The 18,250-nt window shown below is 48.6% G+C and overlaps 1 protein-coding gene across 21 annotated transcripts in view; it reads right to left on the bottom strand.

Moving 5' to 3' along the window:
• Positions 1-18,250, bottom strand: part of CAMK2G (calcium/calmodulin dependent protein kinase II gamma) — a 54,017-nt gene that overhangs the window by 10,287 nt on the left and 25,480 nt on the right. For 5 of the 21 annotated variants that reach the window (XM_057530520.1, XM_057530530.1, XM_057530523.1 and 2 more), the window contains exons 11-14: positions 14,797-14,880; positions 14,532-14,574; positions 9,930-9,973; positions 662-730 (exon numbers count right to left, since the gene is read on the bottom strand). In XM_057530520.1, coding sequence (XP_057386503.1) covers positions 662-730; positions 9,930-9,973; positions 14,532-14,574; positions 14,797-14,880 — 240 coding nt within the window. Of the gene's footprint in view, positions 1-661; positions 731-2,846; positions 2,880-9,929; positions 9,974-11,936; positions 12,000-14,531; positions 14,575-14,796; positions 14,881-18,250 lie in introns of all 21 variants that reach the window. The other 16 variants (XM_057530515.1, XM_057530522.1, XM_057530516.1 and 13 more) reach the window with 7 other exon arrangements.

The following is an 18,250-nucleotide window of genomic DNA, read 5'->3' as shown; positions in this document are numbered from 1 at the left end:
TGCTTCACCCACCCTCTGCCTCTCCCAGAGTTCCTGTCCCTACAGCACCACAGCAGGCAACTCCAGAGGCCACAGGAAGTAGGAGGAGCAACACAATTCCCCCTCCCTCTCTCCCAGACACCCCCTGCTAACTCTAGTCACCAGCAGAGGGAGCTCTGAGAGCACACAGTGCCCCTGGCTGAGCCCAGAAAGAACTCGGACAGCATGGGGGTCTCCAGGAACCCAGACACCTCAGCACCATCCAGAGGTGGGGGACCCCAGCCCCCCTTCCTATTCACTGCTTTGCAAAGGAGAGGCTGAGGCAGATTTTACAAGGAGGCCTCCAAGAACTGATGTACAGATCCCAAGGAAGCTCCTACCCTCTCCTTTTATAAGCAACTCACCTTCCCGGCCCCTGCAGCAGACCCACTGAGGGCCCAGCCTGGGGCTGGGAGGCTTAGCTGAGAGCCCTGATCACTCTCCCCCGCCGAGAGCAAAGGCAGCAGGAGCAGCAGTTCTGCCATGCAGGAAGGAGCACGGCCAAGCACGACAGCGAGCGGGAAGGGGCCTACGGGGCAGCGCACAGAGCAGCCTGCTCTACAGGGATGAGAAAGGAAAAGGGCCGCGGGAAGGAGGGGAGGCAGCCAGGGGCAGGGGCGGAGAAGCGGCAGTCAGGAGGTACCATGGCCGTCTGCAAGGGCGCGGGCTCTTGGGCTGGGCTTACGAGACTGTTTTTGTTGTTGCTCTGTGGCTGAGACAAGAAAACAGATGGTTTAGTTCCTCTAGAGTCATCAAAGCCGCTCGACTCCCAGACCTCCCTTGCCCCCCCCGGCCTGGCCCGGAGGAGCTAGGCCTGAGGTGGCCTCCATAACACTACGGGATGGGAGCAATGGTGGGAGAGATGATCAGAGGAGATTATTTGGAGGGACCCAAAGACCTAGCCCAGGAGGCATCCTCAAGGTGGGATAAGCCCAAAGACTTGTTTTAAAGCATCCAGAAATCTTTGCTGATGCCAGGTGCCATGTCACTGCACAATCATACTTCACACCCAAAGAAATTCAGGATCTTCTCACTTTATAGAGGGAAAGGAGTGTGGTTTATAAGAAAGCAGAACAAAATTCAGAAACTCTGGGTCCCCTGTGGGCAGTCCCCTGCTGCCCTTTCAACCTGCCACCTGCATTTCCTTCCCCTTACAACACCAGATTGAAGCCTGATCTGAAAAGAAGAGGAACAAGGAGAGGAAGAAAACCTGGCCTAGGAGATGGTGTCCAGAGATGAAAGGGACGGAATTTGGATACAAAATGCATCCACTGACCCTAGGGAGTAGAGACAGGGCTGTGCTGTTGGCCCTTCTGCCTGATCAATCTTCGACCTGGTCAGCTGGGAATGAGGGCAGAGCTCCAAGGAGCGGCAGGTGAATCCAGAACCCAGTCCCCAGGAAAGAGTAGGTTGCCCAGCAGGCCAACATTCCCAACAGCAGACCACTGGGCTATCTCCTTGCCTTTCAAAATATTACACTGAGTGGCACAGCAAGGGAGGGTGGGGGCAGGATGGCGAGGAAGGAAGGAGGCCAATCTCCAGGGCAGGGAGTCCTATTGATGCTCTCTGCCTCTTACAATATCCTAACCAATACACTCAGTCTCACTGGGAGTCCCTGTGGAGTCGGTGGCCACTGAGGAGCAGCCTGATGCCTGCAAATTCTTCAACAAGCAGAGAGACAAATGTACAGCTACCATCTCTGTGCAGGGTGCAAATGAGGGCACGCTGGCAGCTAGGATGTGCTTCTTCTCCCCTAGAACACGTACAGAAAGCCATCCAGACTGTCCTACTTCTTCTTGCCTGGAGGCCTCTTTTATGGCCCCTTGGACCAGACCTGAAGCCGTAACTTGCTATCAATGGTTGAGATGTCCCCAAACCCAGGGCTAGGCATGGAACCTCAAGCCAGGTACCTAAGTGCTATCAGACTCCGCTGAACTCTGCAGGCTGGAGAAGGGGGCCCCAGGATATGGGTCTAATTTCACATGAACTCTGCTCTCTTCCATACACCCCCAGAAAAGAGCAGAGCCCTCCTAGCTCAGCTGCTGACATGGACCTGTTTGGGGCTGATTGGACAAAGCTATTCTATTTCCAAAACCCAGCTGAGACAAAGACCCTGGCAGGGGGCAAGGACTGCAGGGTGTCCGTAATAACTGCCATATCTGCAGAGGCTTGTGATGTCACCCAGGTGGCCCCACCTTTGGCTTTTATAGATGATTTCATAAGGATGCAGGCTGCTGTGTTCCCCTGGGTGTCCTGTGTCCCATGAGAAAGAATATGCACTCTCTGCAGCCTTTCAGCTGTTGCTTCTGCGGGCGGGGTGGGAAAGATGAAACACTGGGCACAGCGTGCTAATGGGCACTTGCACAGGGGAAAAGGCCAGGAGAGTGAGGCTCAGACCCGAGAGCCTACAACCTGCTCCTCTGCACACCACACAGAGGTCCGCTGGCTGCCAGTCTGTAGGAAACGGCTGCTTGTGCCCGGTGAGCAGGGCCTCTCCTCCTGAGCGACCGTGAGTGAGGGTCTCCCCCTGTGCTTGCCACCTGGCCCCGAATCGCTACCAGCTTCACATCCTGCCCTGGGCTGCTGGGGGCAGTCCAAGCGCTGCAGCAGGGAATGCCATACCACACATTCCAATGCCCATTTCTTAGGCCGCTGGGCGACCTCGGGCAATGGCCCCCGCCTGGCAGGACAGGCCACACCTGCCCGCACAGCACAGACATGCAGTGAGGATGAGTGAAGCACACGCACATGGCAGAATGGGTTTGCGTGGCTGGCAGGCGGGCGCAGGCAGCATGGAGCGGGCGGATGGGTGGGCAGGCAAGGCTCACCATTAGGTGCACGCTGGAACTCGACTTCCTTTTCTGGACACACCACAGCAAAAGGGAAAGAGAAGGGGAAAGAGGAGGTAAGAAGAGAAGCACAGAGACGCTGCAGGTTAGTGCACCAGCATGGGCTCTGCCTCAGGAGAAAAGAGCAGAAGGAGGAGACCTGGAGTCCAGCACCAGAAGGGTTAAAACAGCATCTAGACAGACAGGCACACACACCCCTCCAGACCCTGGGAGAGGAAGAACTCCTCTGCTGTCAGGTTCACAAACACAGATTGAGGATATTCTGAGGTGTCTCAGATTTGCTCAGAGAAACCTCTTAAAAGGAGATTAAATCACAAGTCTATGAGAGTAAGTAACATTTTGCTGCAGATTTATAGGTTTGGGCTTATCTAGCTCACCTACAGGATTATTTATTTTCTTTCATTACTAGGTCTGCCTGAAATTTGAGTGAGCAGCTATCAGGTAAAGAGCAAAAGCTACTCTAGGTCATCCTCAGCTTTAACAACATTTGACTTCTGAACCTAGACTTTTTTTCACTGGACTCCTAAAACTCCTTTTCAGAGAAAGATGTTGAGCTTTTGAAAATCATCTGACAAATATTAAATTTTGGCACCCATTTCTTTGTTGGTATGGCCATGCTCATTTATAAGATTTCAATGTTTTATTGCATTTTGTAATTAGGGGGCAATGGAAAAGCAGGCGTGCTGGTGATTAAAAGTGCAGTGATCTTACGGACACAAAGATGTAAACCACAGGGAATGCTGAAAGCAGGGATGCCTTGGTCTCAATTAGAAGCTCAAACACTTTATGTTCAGACATGAAACAAGAGCCGAAAAATAAAGACCACACGGAACACTGAAAATATATCTTGGAAGACTGTGTCTAAAAGGTGAAAGGTAATTAAGGATTTTATCATTAGCTCGCCGGGAGACAGAAGTCCCCTAGGAACATGTCTGTGTGTCGTTTACTCGCATATTCATCTAACGATAGCCAACAAATGCTTACTGAGGGCTATTCCAGGCATAGTGAACCCAGATAAATGTTCCTGCCCTCAAGAAGCTGACACTCTACTTGAGAAGACACTTTTGAGAACGTATTCTATTCAAAAGAAGGGGACGACAAGTATTTAAAAGAATGGTCCACAATTTAGAAATAGGTCTAAAGAAAAAGAAAGCCTAAATATAATGAGGCCTCTTGCTTTAGCCTTTCATATATACCCACATATGAGATTTTACTTCCAAATTATCCAAAAAAAGGGAGTTGCTTTACATTCATATATATACTTCTCTCTTTATCCAACCAGAGTGGTAACACTTTGAAGGAAGGTCCTATCTTATTTGTCTTGGTAATCTCCATGGTGCCTAGCAAAATGTCTAAAAGTCAGCATACAATCAACAAATGTTTGCCAAGTTCAACTGGGTTTGTTGACGCTGGTTTTTCCCCAGGATAAAGCAGAGTACAGGCTTCTAACTTGCCTGGAATTACAGCACTGAAAACTGCAGGAGCACAGACCAGGGCCAGTCTTGGAGTCAAAAGGCCATACAGGTTGCTTTCACCCAGACCTTGCCTTAGGCAGAGTACTTTCTGCTGTCTGCTTCAACTAATGGGGAGTAAGTTCCCAACTTGCTCCCAGCTGTCTCTCTTACTTAAACTGCCCTGCATGAAAACTTGAGATAATCCTTTCTACTCATGGGTTAGTTTCTACCAGGTGAGCAGGCTTCTTTCAATTTCTTTCTCCATCCCTTTAGGGTTTTGCCCTCAGCCATGCATAGCTGGCCTCCTCCTCCGGCAGCCTGCAGCACTGTTTAATTACCAGGTCATTTTAAAGAACCATACCTCACTTATGTTTAAAAATTAAATATTGGGGGCTTCCCTGGTGGTGCAGTGGTTGAGAATCTGCCTGCCAATGCAGGGAACACGGGTTCGAGCCCTGGCCTGGGAAGATCCCACATGCCGCGGAGCGACTAGGCCCGTGAGCCACAATTGCTGAGCCTGCGCGTCTGGAGCCTGTGCTCCGCAACAACAGAGGCCGCGATAGTGAGAGGCCCGCGCACCGCGATGAGGAGTGGCCCCCACTTGCCGCAACTAGAGAAAGCCCTAGCACAAAAACGAAGACCCAACACAGCCATAAATAAATAAATAAATAAAGAACATGTGTTTATACTCCAATCAACTCAACCCCACTTGACGGGGCAACAGAATGCTCTCAAAACGTTTCCTTAAAAAAAAAAAAAAAAAAATTAAATATTAAAAATTTTAAACCAGAAAAAGGTTCAAGTCTCCTTTCCACACTTAAACAAATATTCAAACAGTACTTAAGGAAAATAATAGCATCTCTCTCTTCCTTTTCTTTTTCCTCCCTTCCTCCCTCCCTCCCTCCCTTCCTTCTTTCCTTTCTTCCTTCTTTTCCTTATTTCTCTCTCCTTTTCTTTGCTTCCTCGCTCTTTCTTTTAAGATTGGATGGTCATTCTGGCCTGGGACTAGTGGAATGCACAAGTTGTCCTCAATTAGGGGCCCCTCAAGTCTTGTCCTCTTAAGTGGCTCTCACTCCTCCACAGACCCTGGGTCACTGGCATCTACCTTCAAAGAAACCTAACCAGAACCTGAAGTCCCCAAATTCAACTGCACAAGGTAGACTCACTGCTCAAACCAATGCTAATATCCGAGCATCTGTGAAAGCTTCTGAACAGCAAGAAAGAAATCTCCCTATGGACTTTAAGCAGCAGAAACTGGGGAGGGGGGGTGGGCTGGGAAAGGAGGATGGGGTCTAAAAGAAAGATCCAGGATGCTGACAGGTCAGGATCTTCTGAGTGGCTTCACAGGCCTCCCTCATAACATAGGTTATCACCTTGACTTTCAAGAAGGCCCAGAAAAGCAAAACCCCGCATACCTTGCCTTGTCTTTTCCTTCCCCTTTTGCAGTACTTTCATCCAACCACGCTGTTCATTATTATATACTTGTTCCTGATTATAAAAGGACTGCAGCCACATTACAAGCAATTTGGAAAAGAGAAAAGGAAAAAAACACCCATAATCCTATCACTGTTACCAGTCTTTTGTGTATGCAATTTAAACATATCATTGTAAGCTATATACAAGTTTATGCCTTACTTTCTTTTAATGTCTTACTTTAAAAATAAATAGTATCTTAATTTTTATTCTGATTATCAAAGTAATACACAGTCTAGGTGAAAAATGTAGAAAATACAGAAAAATGTATGAAATAAAAGTTTCCCAAATTCCCATCACCCAGTGAAGTTACTATTAACACCTCAGTGGGTTTTCTCCCGGTTCTTTTTCTATTCACATATTATACACTGAATATAATCTATAAGTACTTTGTTTTTTTAAACAAAATTTAGACAGTAGTGTATGTACTGCTTTATATCCCACTTTTTCCACTTGAAACATTTCTGTCATTATATGGTCATAAAAATTAATAACTTTGTAATGGTCAATTAGATTTCCCATAATTATTTAGTCATTATCCTTTGGGCTTTTGATGTTTCCCATCTTCTCATGGTTATAAGTAATGTCATGTTGAACATCTTTCTGCTTTCAGTTTTTCCATATTTTGAGTGATTTCTTTAGGACAAATTCCCAGAAGTAGAACTAAAGGGTAAAACAGGAACATTTTTATGGCTTTTGACACACAGGCTGCTTTAGGAGGGGTCATTCCGGTTTACACCACCATCACGAACTTAAGAGTCAAAAACTGGCACCTCGTTTCAACCTGCATTTCTCTGATACCAGTGAGGCTAAACATCCACATTTGTTAACTCATTCTACTTCCTCTTTTCAGATTGTCAGTTCTTCTTCTTTGACCATTTATCTGCTGGATTTTAGGGGGTATTCTTATTTATCAGAGAAAGCTCTTTTGTATAAAAATAATATTAACTCATCCCATCACACCTGCTATGAATATTTTCTCCAACCTGTCTCTTGTTGGTCTTTGAATTTTGGTTGGTCATGCCCTTCTTAAACTCTTGCATCTTAGCTTCTGTTCCCACCTCTATATTCAAAGTCTTTTCTCAAGCATAAAACTCATTTACGGAGTACCTAATTAGGGTCAGAACCTGGGCTAGGTTCCCCACATATGTTCTCATTTAAAGCAATTTAACTACCAATTCTGTTTGCCTAGGCTGTATCCTTCTCAGCGTTCCTGTAAGGGCTGGCATTGTTGCACACCTCTGTTCTTCCTCCACCTCTTTCTCCACTTCCTTTGCTAATTCCTCTTCTTCCAGCTCCTTAATAACAGATAACCCTGAAATTCTGCCTTTCCTGGACTCTTCAACATTTGTGTGCTTTGGATTCATATGGAGGAATGGGAGTGTTATTAAAATTCAAAAAAAAAAAAAAAATTCAGATTCTGCCTCCCGCCCAAGGCTTCCTGAATCTGAATTCCAGGCTGGACCCTGGAATCTGTGTATTTTAACTAGCTCCTTAGGCAAGTCTTACATGGCTGTGCCTGAGGCCAGTATCTACAAAGTTCTGCCAGAAACCTACTCCTTAATGACACCTTTAACCCATCCTCTCACCATCTCCGCTGTCACTGCTTTATTTCAGGTCCTATTTTGTGCAATCACTCTCTGCTTCCCCACCATACAAAAGCTAATGGAGTTCCCAGAATCATCGCGCTGTTTCAAACTTGTGTGTTCCCTTTGCCTGGAATGTCCTCTCCTCTCCGCTCCCCTCCTTAACTTGGCAAAATCCAACTAGTCCTTCAAACTCAGTTCCTGGGCCATCTCCTTCAGGAAAATTTGCTGTTCTGGCTCAGGTGCTTGTCTCTCTACTCCTCCAGCGCCTGCCTGGCACGTACCTCCCTCAGTGGACATGAGATTCTCTCACGTGAGTCTCCCTCTGCACACCTCCCTGGGCTACACCAGGTATCTCCCAGCACCTTTGAAGACCTCTCTGCCCAGATCTTCACATGTCTCTCAAACTCAGTATGGTCAAAACAAAACTTCTCTTCCCACCAAAACATTCCTTCACAACTACTGACATTTCTAGCAAAGATACCACCATTTCTTTCAATATTCAAGACACTTTGCCATTACCTTTGATGGACCCTTTTTAAATCTCCCGTACCTAATGGGAACTTCCTTTGCCACACCCCTCATCAGAGCTAATGTCTAATCAGAGCCCAGCACCCATGGGTAGAGCTGGACCAATGACCTACAGGCAGCACCTATTCCAAGTGGTTGGTCTGTGCTCCTCTGGTGGTTATTTTTAATACTAACCCTTTCTATTTCTCATCATCTTTTCTTCACCTTACACCCAGACTATAATAAATCCTAGTTGATACCTGTGTCTAGTTCCTACCCTCTTCTATTCACCCTTACACGCTTAGCCAAGTCTTTCGAAAACATCACTCTTAACCTTCCGTGCTCAGTGGTCTATGGTGTTTTCTGTGGTGTAACACACAAACCTCCAATTCCTCTGCTCAACCAGACCAATCCAGCTGTATTTTTTATATCCCTCTACCAAACACCCCATGTTCCAGTTGGGCAGAGTATATCAATATGTATAATAGAACCCATAAAAATATTTTTTGTTGTTTTTAAGTTACAGAATACATTCTCATTTTAAAGAAAACACATGTGTACAAAGTAAAAAAACAAAAGGTGTGTCTCCCCACCCTGCCTTCACCTCCAATCCCATTCTCTAGAGGCAATCATTGACTTGGTTCCAATCTTCCTACCTCCTTTTAGCTTTCTCCAATAAGTCTCTTCCCCAGAAGCTTCTTGGACTGAACCATCCCATGTAGGGTCCAATACCATATACCATTCAGTGCTTAGCTGATCCCAGGTGTGTCCACTTTACTTTTTAATTGACCTTGCAATTCTTGAGGCTGGATGAAACCTGCATCTCCTCTTATACCTCTTGTGTGCCTCTAGAACTGAGTGTAGCACTGAGCCTCTGATAGGTACTTAATAAATACTTTGTAAAGATTGACTCTAGCTTCTTCTCCAGAAAAATATATGCAAAATCTCTAACTCAACTAGCCACCTTTTCCTAACCTGGCTCCACCATCGAGCTCACACCCCTGTAACTGAGGGGCTGCCAGTCAACCCCAGCTCCATGTCAGCAAATGTGTGTGGAGCCCAAGCTCCCCTCCTTAGGGCAGAAGTACATGGAAGCAGGCATGCAGACAATGAGAGAAAGAGAAGGGATGGGGGAAGGGAAAGGGGCACACAGGTATATCTCAGCTGGGGACATAAGATCCTGGGGAAAGGTCTAATTTAAACTTTTGTTGGAACTTAAAGGTTTGCATAATAATGGTTTGAAATTCTCTGTGGCATAAATTGGTAGGCTTCAAGATAGCATGAACTCCTATCCAAAGCCCCAGCCCCAGGGTCCTTTCTACCCCCAAAGCCTCTAAGAACACCTTGGCTGTGTGAGGACCCCTCTACCTTGGCCAAGCAGCCACCCCCACTAAGGCTTCTTGTTGGTCCCTATGGGCCCCTGTCCCTCCTCTTGCCCTCATCCCCCAGGAAAAGTTCCCTCACCAAATGAAAACGAGCTGTGATGTACCATGTCCCTGGTCTGTGTCTAAGGCACCTATGCCTCGAGAAAGTTTGACGCTTTCACTCAGTGGTATCTGAGCTGGGTCCTGGAAGTGCTTTGGAGATAAGAAAAAAGAACAAAAGGATAGTGGCTTCAGGTGCCAAGCCCTGTACCCTGAATCAACCAGGCAAACTTTGCTTTCATTTGATTAAATCGGTTTGTGCTTTAAAAAGAAAGGAAGATTAACCAGTGACCTAAAAAACCCAGAGAGTCAAGCCCTGAAGATGAAACCTGTGTCTGGAAGTCAAGTTCAGGATTCAGCTCTAGTAAACTATAGTTTGGATCACCTCCCCTGAGTCTTTCCAATCAAGCTAGGGTCAGGTGAAGCACGTATCCCTCTGCCCTCTCAGGCCAGTGGAACCTGCTGTTCTGAGCAGAGAGGTTTCTGGTTTAAAGCAGAAAAGCAAGGATAGGAAGGCTCTTGGGGAAAGGGGGAACAAAGTGCCAAGGAGTCCCTTGGGAGTGACTGTTGGGAGAGAAAGGCCAGACCTTGGGCTGGAGGAGTGGAGACACCTACCTTGACACCGCCGTCCGACTTCTTGTTCAATAGGCTTTTGGCAGCTGTGAAAACAAAGAGAAAAATCAAGTCTCCTGTATTGTACCCTCTTCCCATCCTGAAGTCTGGCAGCTGGATCCGCAAGAGACTGATGTGTTTGACAAGGGGGCCAGGAGTCTCCTGAAACCCCTAGAAGAGGCCCTTCCTGATGCCTCAAAGCAAGAAGGGCATCTCCAGCAGCGTCAGACCCTCAGAGTGGCACCCCAGGATCTCTTCTGCCATGGAAGAGGGCTCAGCATTAACAGGGACACTTCGCATTTAGGAGAAACCACATTCAATACTGGGGCTGCCTGGGCCATTGGGAACTCTGCCTTCAACAGCTTCCACCTAGGCCTGGAAGCAGAGTGCCAGGGTGAAAGGTGAGGGCTCCATCCCTAGATGCCATGGAGATTTTCAGGACAGCCAAGCTGCAAGGATGCAAGACATCTCCTGAGTGTTCTCAAGAAACAAGAGTGTCACAGTTCACGAAGGAGACCAGACGTGAGGACAGACAGACACAGACACAGAGACTAGGACCACCTACAGGAGGGTTTTGCCAGGGGGTTGAAGCCTTGACTGGGCAGGTCCTCACTGCCACCCTTTCCTCAGTCGTACTCTCTGGACCCACTGAGCAGAAAGGACTGGGCAGAATAATGAGGTATTAAACAGATTCTAGCCAGGCACAGGGTGATGCTCAAGGCTGATGAGCTCCACATAGGAAGGCTGGTGATGCCTGTTGGCCACAAAGGTCACAGGAAAGTAGCAGACAGTGGATGGGAGATTCCAGGGAGATTGAATCAGTCCAACTGTCTGATCCACCTAGACGCTGATGGGTTTGCATCTTGGTTCTACTGCTTTTTAGCTGTGTGAGTTACTTAACCTCTCTGAACCTCAGTTTCTTATCTATAAAATGAGATAATGGCATGAAAAGCACTAAGCAGAGTGCCTGGCACATAGCAAGAACTCCGCAAGTGTTAACTATTGTCACTACTGCTGCCATTCTTCCCTTCAGGTGGCCTTTCCTATCCAAGCTGGGTCTCCAGTGAGAATAAGGATCCTTGCATCACAAGAATTCTGACCTCCAAAAATGGCCTTTGGTCCTATCTCCAGTTTATGCTGGGGTGATTTGAAACTTATTTTTAAAATGTGTTTACTACTATGCCTGACCACCAACGGTGTTAAGTGCTTTACATACGTCAAAGTTCTCTACTCTGACAGCCCATTAGAATCACTTGGGAGTTAGAGAAAAATGCTTATGCCTATCCCATGCCCTAGGGATTCTGATTTTATTTGTCTGGGGTGGGGTCTCAGCATCAGGATTTTTTTTTTTAACAAGTTTTCTCATACAGGCAGGGTTGAGGGCCTTAGACATACATGATCTTAATCGTCACCATGTTATTTCTTAGCCCCATTGCAGAGATGAGAAAACTAAGGTTGGGAGAGCTGATGTGACTTGCTCAGGGTGTGGCAGGGCTGGGATCCAAACTCAGGAGCGGCTGTCTGCACAGCTTCTGTACTCTACTGCATTTCAGACCCGGAGGCCGGCAAATGCCAGACTTCACAATTGTGAGGGGCGTGGCTTCCCCTTCGGGGCCGCCCACCAGTGCCGCTGAAGCCTAGTCTTCTGCCGTGGGCAGCTCAGCTCCGGGCCACGCCAGGGCTGTCTCGGGCCACCTTGGCCGCAGCCCTCACAGGCAGGCCAGGCTCTCGGGCGGGTGGCGTCGGGAGGAAAGCCTCCTGCTGCCCAGCTCCACGTCCCAGGCTACTGCCTCCTGAGAGTTGGCAAGCGTCCAGCATGCACGGCTGGTTAGGGGGCTCCGTAACACCGATGCGCTCGCAGATGCCAAGTTAGGTGGTCCGTCCGGCATGCCCATCTCAGCCCGCAAGCATGGGACTCGCCTCCCTGGTGAGCGGGCCTGGCATGCTGGCCCTCCTGGTGGGGTGGCAGGGAGCCGAGGCAGGCGGTCGGGGAGGACTCATGCCACGTACCTTGCCCGGCCAGGCCGGCGGCGCTCGCGGCAGGCGAGGCGGGGGCGGAGCTCTGCCTGCCAACTGAGGGGATACAGTCTCTGAGTGCACAGAGCTGCCGCAAAGCCACGGGGGCCAGTCAGCAGCGAGCATGCCCCAGCGCGAGGCGCAGGAACCCGCTGCCGCTGCGCACGGCGGGGTCCGGGCGGCGTGGCCAAGCCGGCCGAGCTGGGGTAGCGGAGGCGCCGGGGGCAGGCTGGTGAGCAGGTGCAGCCAGCCCTGCAGCAGTCTGGGAACCTGAGAGGACAGGGCGTGGAGGATCCCGCGGCTCCACCTGTCCCACGACCACCTCGGGTGAGGGTCTGCAGGTCAAAGCCTGACTTGGCAAGGGGCGGTGTCCCTTCAGAGGCAGCCCAGCCCTAGCTAAAGGCTGTCAGGAAACTGAGCCTCATCTGCAAACCTTCCTCCCCAGGGGACCTAAAGGAGGACATTTTCAGAGCGCAGCCCTTTCCTCTGGCCACATTCCAAACAGTAGAGAGACTGGCCCTCGGGGCCCAGGGAGGGTCTGTGGCCCTTGTGCAGCCAGTTCACTGATGTTCCACAGCCCGCAACTCCTCAGAGACACCGGTAACTTTTCCTCTTCAACGCAGGTGGCCAGGAGAGGCTGCATTTCAGAGTTCCAAAGGTGTAGGTGCCCCAAAAATGAGCGCCCAGAAAGTAAACAAAGGCCGCTTAAGCAATACATTCTAGAAGGCCCGATTCCACCATTAGCCAACCTGCTAGAATCCAGGGATAAGCTGAACCTTCTTTTTGGGATCAACTCAGAAAACAGCCTCACTTGTTTCTAAAGAAGCACACAAGTGCCCTTCCTTCTTGATTATACTTCTAGAAACCTCTTCCTACAGAAGCTTCTGGAGACTGGCTCTGTCTTCACCTGTCCCAGAGTCAGGGCAGAAGAGGTCATCCTGGAATGCTTGCAGCATTCTTTTTTGTTTGTTTTTTTGTCTCCTGCGCCAGGGCAAAGTGAGTGCCACGGCCAGACAAAGTCTGGGCAGCAAGGACAGGAGGCTCTTTAGGTATCAGTGAAGATGCTGTGTTGTAACAGAGAGACTGAGTTCCTGAAACCAGGACACCAATTTTATGAAATGGACGGGGAGAGGCTGATGCAGAGGCCGGAGGCCACGGGACAGGGCACATGCTATTGATTTCCTAGCAGCCTGTTTTACATCTCTTCCACTCAGAGAGAGAAGAGATCACCCCATTCTAGGGTCGGCACATATCTGCCCTTGAGTGTCCTCTGGAAAGGCTTTCTTCAACCCAGAAAGTAGAAGGTGCACAAGTAATTAGAGGACCAGAGGCCTGATGTGGGACAACAGCTCCACCTCTGCAGGAGGTGGCCCACTGTGCCCTCCTGTCCCCATTTGTGAGGTGAATCCAGAAACACAGCCTCCCCCTCATGGGTACCCATGACACAAGATCGAGCCCCAACTAGGGTCACAGGGGATGGGCCTGAGGGGGACACTCTCCCAGCTTACTCTCCAGTCCTGATCCTCCAGGGCCCTGTGGCTCTCACTGGGGCTAGAGCTCATGAAGCCCCAGAGCCAGGGTTGGAGGTTACCGGGAATCAGTACAGCCAAGCCCGTGGACTCAAGCTCAAAGGAGCAATCTCTGCCCAGGTAGCCGCCCACCTGAGCCTCCTGCACACACAACCCCCCCCCACCCCCCCACCCCCTGCCATGGCTGTGTAGAAGGAAAGCAAGGGAGGGAGTCTGGTTATGAGAATGAGAAGGGGGTCTTGAACCAAAACAGTGGGGCTGGGGGTTAGGAGGAGGGAAGATCAGGGGAAAAGGCAAGCTGGGAAGAAACCTTTCTGTCTTAAGTCCTGTCATTAATCATTTCCTCACAGAAAAGCCACTGTGCTTCCCAACTGAGGGCAAACAATGATGAGGGTGGGGGGAGGGGGAAGGTGGAATGTCTTGCATCTTAAAAAGAAATGTCAAGTGTGATTTACAAATTACTGGTCCCAACTCTCCTAATTCCTCACGCAACATTAAGCAAATTCCTTTCTCTCCATCCTGCTGGTCTCTATTTCTTCACTTTTACGGTTGGTATAAAAGAGAATATTTTAAGCACAGTCTCTGTAAAAGGTTTAAACACCTGGAATAATTTCTATTAGTCATCTCCACTTGGACACAACGATGTAGTGATCGTCCCAGTCAGCCAATTAATGGTGGTGACTGGGAAGATTCACTACATCTCATCTCCTTCTTTTTCCCAGCACATCCTCCAATGCCCTTGAGACTGGCTAAAATCTTAAAGTGCTGAGAGTCTTCAGAGAATTAAATAAGAATCCCCAGGGACAAGGTAAATGGAAGACTGGGCAGGCTACTCCTTGGGAGGTTCTAGGGAATACAGTTCATAAACCTGAAGTCAAGTAAAGCCCCCCAGAAGTTCACATTACAAAACTCAGCTGCAGCAGCCCCTCCAAACAGGATCCTCATCATCTTGGTCAAGGTGTTGCCTGAGACACCCAGTGTCAGAAAGGCATGATATATGGCAACAGCCCATTCCGACCCACTCACCTCGTAGAATTAAAGTGCACAGCTGAAAACATACCTGAAAAGTTCCTGGAGACAAGCATGGTCGTGAGGATGGCACCCTGGGGAAAGAAGAGGGTCCTGTGAATTCCATCAGGCTCTAGAAAAGCACAGTCTGTTCTCAGGCAGAGGGCAGCTGCTGGCTAGGGGCTCCCAATGAGTACAACCTTCATAGCTCAGCTCCAGCCAGGAGGGGAGCTTCCTTCTGTGATGGGGCAGGGGGCGCACTGCTGAAAGGTATGATTTCAGGATGCTGGCAGCCCAGCCCGGAAGGCAAGACTCACCTTCAGTTTTCTCCGGGCATTGAACTTGCGTAGGCACTCCACGGTCTCTTGACGATGCATCATAGATGCCACTGTGGACCGTTGCTGGAAGCCAAATAGACAGGCCTGTGAGCCCCCCACCGGATCCTAGGCCCCTCACCATAGTCCCAGCACCGGTGGCCATGTGCTCAGCCGCCCCAGAGTTGCTCTGAAGATAAGATGAGGTCATAGATGTGAAAATGCTTTTACAATAAAAGCACTACCCAAAAATCAAGGTTATGTAAGGACAATAATCTGGACATGAAAACACCACCGGTAATTGATGCTGGATGAAGGTGCCCAAGAGAGCATTCTAATCTTCCTTGGGAGACGGAGGCTATGGAAAGGGAGAGTATTTTGTGTGTTGTGATCCTCATGCAGTTACTCCTTCAGCAACTATTTAGTGAGCACCTACTGCGCTCCACATTCTGGGCAGTGAGAGAACAGAAAGGGTTCCTGTTCTCTAGAGAGAACATTCATTCCTTCTAAGAGTTCCTCTCAACAACCACCCCACCCGCCAACAAGGTCTTAAATGAAGCTGTGATCTGAGAAGCTAAGGATCTTTACCTTGAAGCATTAATTCTTTTCACCATTTTGGATGGGAATTTTTCTTCAACATATTACTGCTAACTTCCTCCTTAAACAGAGTCCCCTGAACATGATTTACATTTCCCTGATGACACAGGGTCAGCAATACAAGCATCAATGATTACATATCCTAATACAGAGATGTTCTCAGGGTCTGCTGAGATATATAGGATGATGGAGAGTGGGGTCCACAAACATGACCCCAGAACATAATATTTCCGCAATTCTTGAGTACCTATTTTAAGTGGCTCATCTCCTCATTCTGCTGTTGTTATCTTGGCCAGCCTGCTAGGAAAACAAATCCTACAACATGCAGCCTGGTGCCCACACCCCCACAGGGCCACCCTGCCTTCCTTCCCCTCTGGCCGCTCCCTTTTCTAGTTCCCGAAGCAACTCTCCCAACCTTATCTACCTTCCCCAGATCTCATATTTCACCTCCTCCTCCAAAGTGTAAACTTCTCCACAAAGTGAAATGAGAGATCATCAAGCAAGAACTCCTTCAACTTCAGCCTTCCAACCACAAGCTGATTTTCACACCCCTGCAACCTAATCCCAGGTCTCAGAAGCATCATCCCTCATGTGCTGACCCCTTGACCTGGGCTCAGGAGTCCCTCTCTCATTGTGCTATCCAAACATTGGTTCCTCAATTAGCCAATATTTTTAACGCCTTATTCTGGATTATATTCTTCTCTGCAGTCTACACAATACAGTCAAGCGCAAGATTTTAAAAACTCCCCTGACTCATCCATCTTCTCTAACTAGTACCATGTCTTTCTCTCTTCACCCTCATTCCCTCCTCACCTTATCGTAAACAGGCTTCAGTCTCTCTCCCTCCACTGCCTCTATCAGTGAAATAATGAAACAATGCTTCTAACCGGTCAGAGCCAACAGGCTCTCTTCTGTCTTTATCATGGACTCTCTGAAGCATCTGATTACAGAACCTCCCTTCCTGAGACCTCCTGTTTCTTAGGATCTCCTGATCTTCCTTCTCCCATGGAAATTCTCATTCTCAGTCTCCTTTGCCGGCTCCTCCAACTCTCCCTGGTGCTAAATGCTGGTGGCCATCTCTTCTCGTACAACAGCCCACGGTAAGAATTCAATCAGGGGCTTCCCTGGTGGCGCAGTGGTTAAGAATCCGCCTGCCAATGCAGGGGACACGGGTTTGAGCCCTGGTCTGGGAAGATCCCACATGCCGCGGAGCAACTAAGCCCGTGCACCACAACTACTGAGCCCGCGCGCCTAGAGCCCGTGCTCCACATCAAGAGAGGCCACTACAATGAGAAGCCCGCGCACCGCAACAAAGAGTAGCCCCCATTCGCCGCAACTAGAGAAAGCCTGCACGAAGTAACGAAGACCCAACACAGCCAAAAAAAAAACCCAAAAAAAACAAAAAAAGGAATTCAATCAGCATAGAAACAATCCCATCTATTTCTACAGCCCCAACACCACCCAAATAACTACAACCTATATTTCCAATTTTTAACTTCGTTTCCATGTTTCTAACTATCCACTGGATGTCTCTAGCCGGAGGTCCTCAAACACCACACTTAACATGTATGAAACTAAAATCATCATCTTTTCTCACAAACAGGTTCCTCCTCTGGGTTTCCTCTGGGTCAGTGAATGGTACAACCTTCCACTCAGTTACCAACTCAAAACCTGGCAGTCCTCATAGATCCCACTCTCTCCTTCACTTCCCAAATCCAGCTGGTCACTAAGTCCTTTTTATTCTATGTTCCAAACATCTCTCAAATGTGTCCACTGCTTGCCATACCGCCCACCTTCCTATCATCACCCTTAGCCGAGACCTCATCTGGACTTGCTTAGACAGTTACGACAGCTTCCTGAGCTCTCTGCCCCTGCCTCTTTCCTCTTCAATTCCATTTTCTACACAGCTTCCAAAATGATCTTTCTTAATTAACTGCATACTTCATTCCCTCTTTAAAACCCTTAAATGGTTCCCTGTGCTTTCAGAATAAAATCCAAACTCCTTAGGCAGAAACCTGTATGTCCTGGAATCTTTTTGGCTTCAGTCTCTTGTATTCCTGTAGTCCTACCTTCACCTACAACCAAACTACTTAATATTCCTTAAACTCACCACAATTTCCCGATGGCCCCTCACCTTGGCCCTTGCTAACCTCTGTCTGCAGGTTGTCATCCTGGGGAACCCCCAGTCATCTTCCAAGAACCAGGACAGGGCCCACCTCCTCCACGCCTTTAGCAATCCCACTGCCCACCAGAGACGGCAGGAGCTCCTACATACTCATTAGCTTCTTTTACGTACTTGTCACATTGCAGAGTGGTTGCCTGCTTGAGTGCCTGTCTCCCCAGATAATCTTTGAGATGTATGGGGGAAGGCACCATGCCTTATTCATCTTTGTATCTACAGCACCCACACAGGGACCGGCATCAAAGAGGCATTCAGTAAACACGGGAAAGAACAAATACATAAATGCATCGTGGCTGTCAGGAGGCCTAACAAGAGGCAGACCCTCTTGTTTGAAAAAAGATATTTCAGCCTGATAGAACCGTAAATGAAAACAGAATATGCTGACCCACAATGATAGCCCCGGGGGCTTCTCCTAGGGTGAGATTTATGACTGAACTTCAGGAGGCTCTTTTTCATTGCTCAGAGGTCCCTTCTGTTTATTTTCTGGGTCTTGGTCCCATTTCCATTAGAGGTGTCTAAGAGTTGAGATCTGAATATGCACTCTAGGCGTGGCAATTCACTTTGAGTTCTGCCAGCTGCTTTCTCTCATCAACTAGAGTCTGCAAGGGTCAACCTAAGCCCTCATTCGAGATCAAAGCTAAACCACACCTGACAAGTGAGTGGGGGAGAGAAAGAGGC

Source organism: Balaenoptera acutorostrata, chromosome 16 (genome assembly GCF_949987535.1).
Source record: "Balaenoptera acutorostrata chromosome 16, mBalAcu1.1, whole genome shotgun sequence".
Classification (NCBI taxonomy): Eukaryota; Metazoa; Chordata; class Mammalia; order Artiodactyla; family Balaenopteridae; genus Balaenoptera; species Balaenoptera acutorostrata.
Note: the sequence above shows the minus strand (reverse complement) of the source record. Positions and strands in the feature narration are given on the sequence as shown.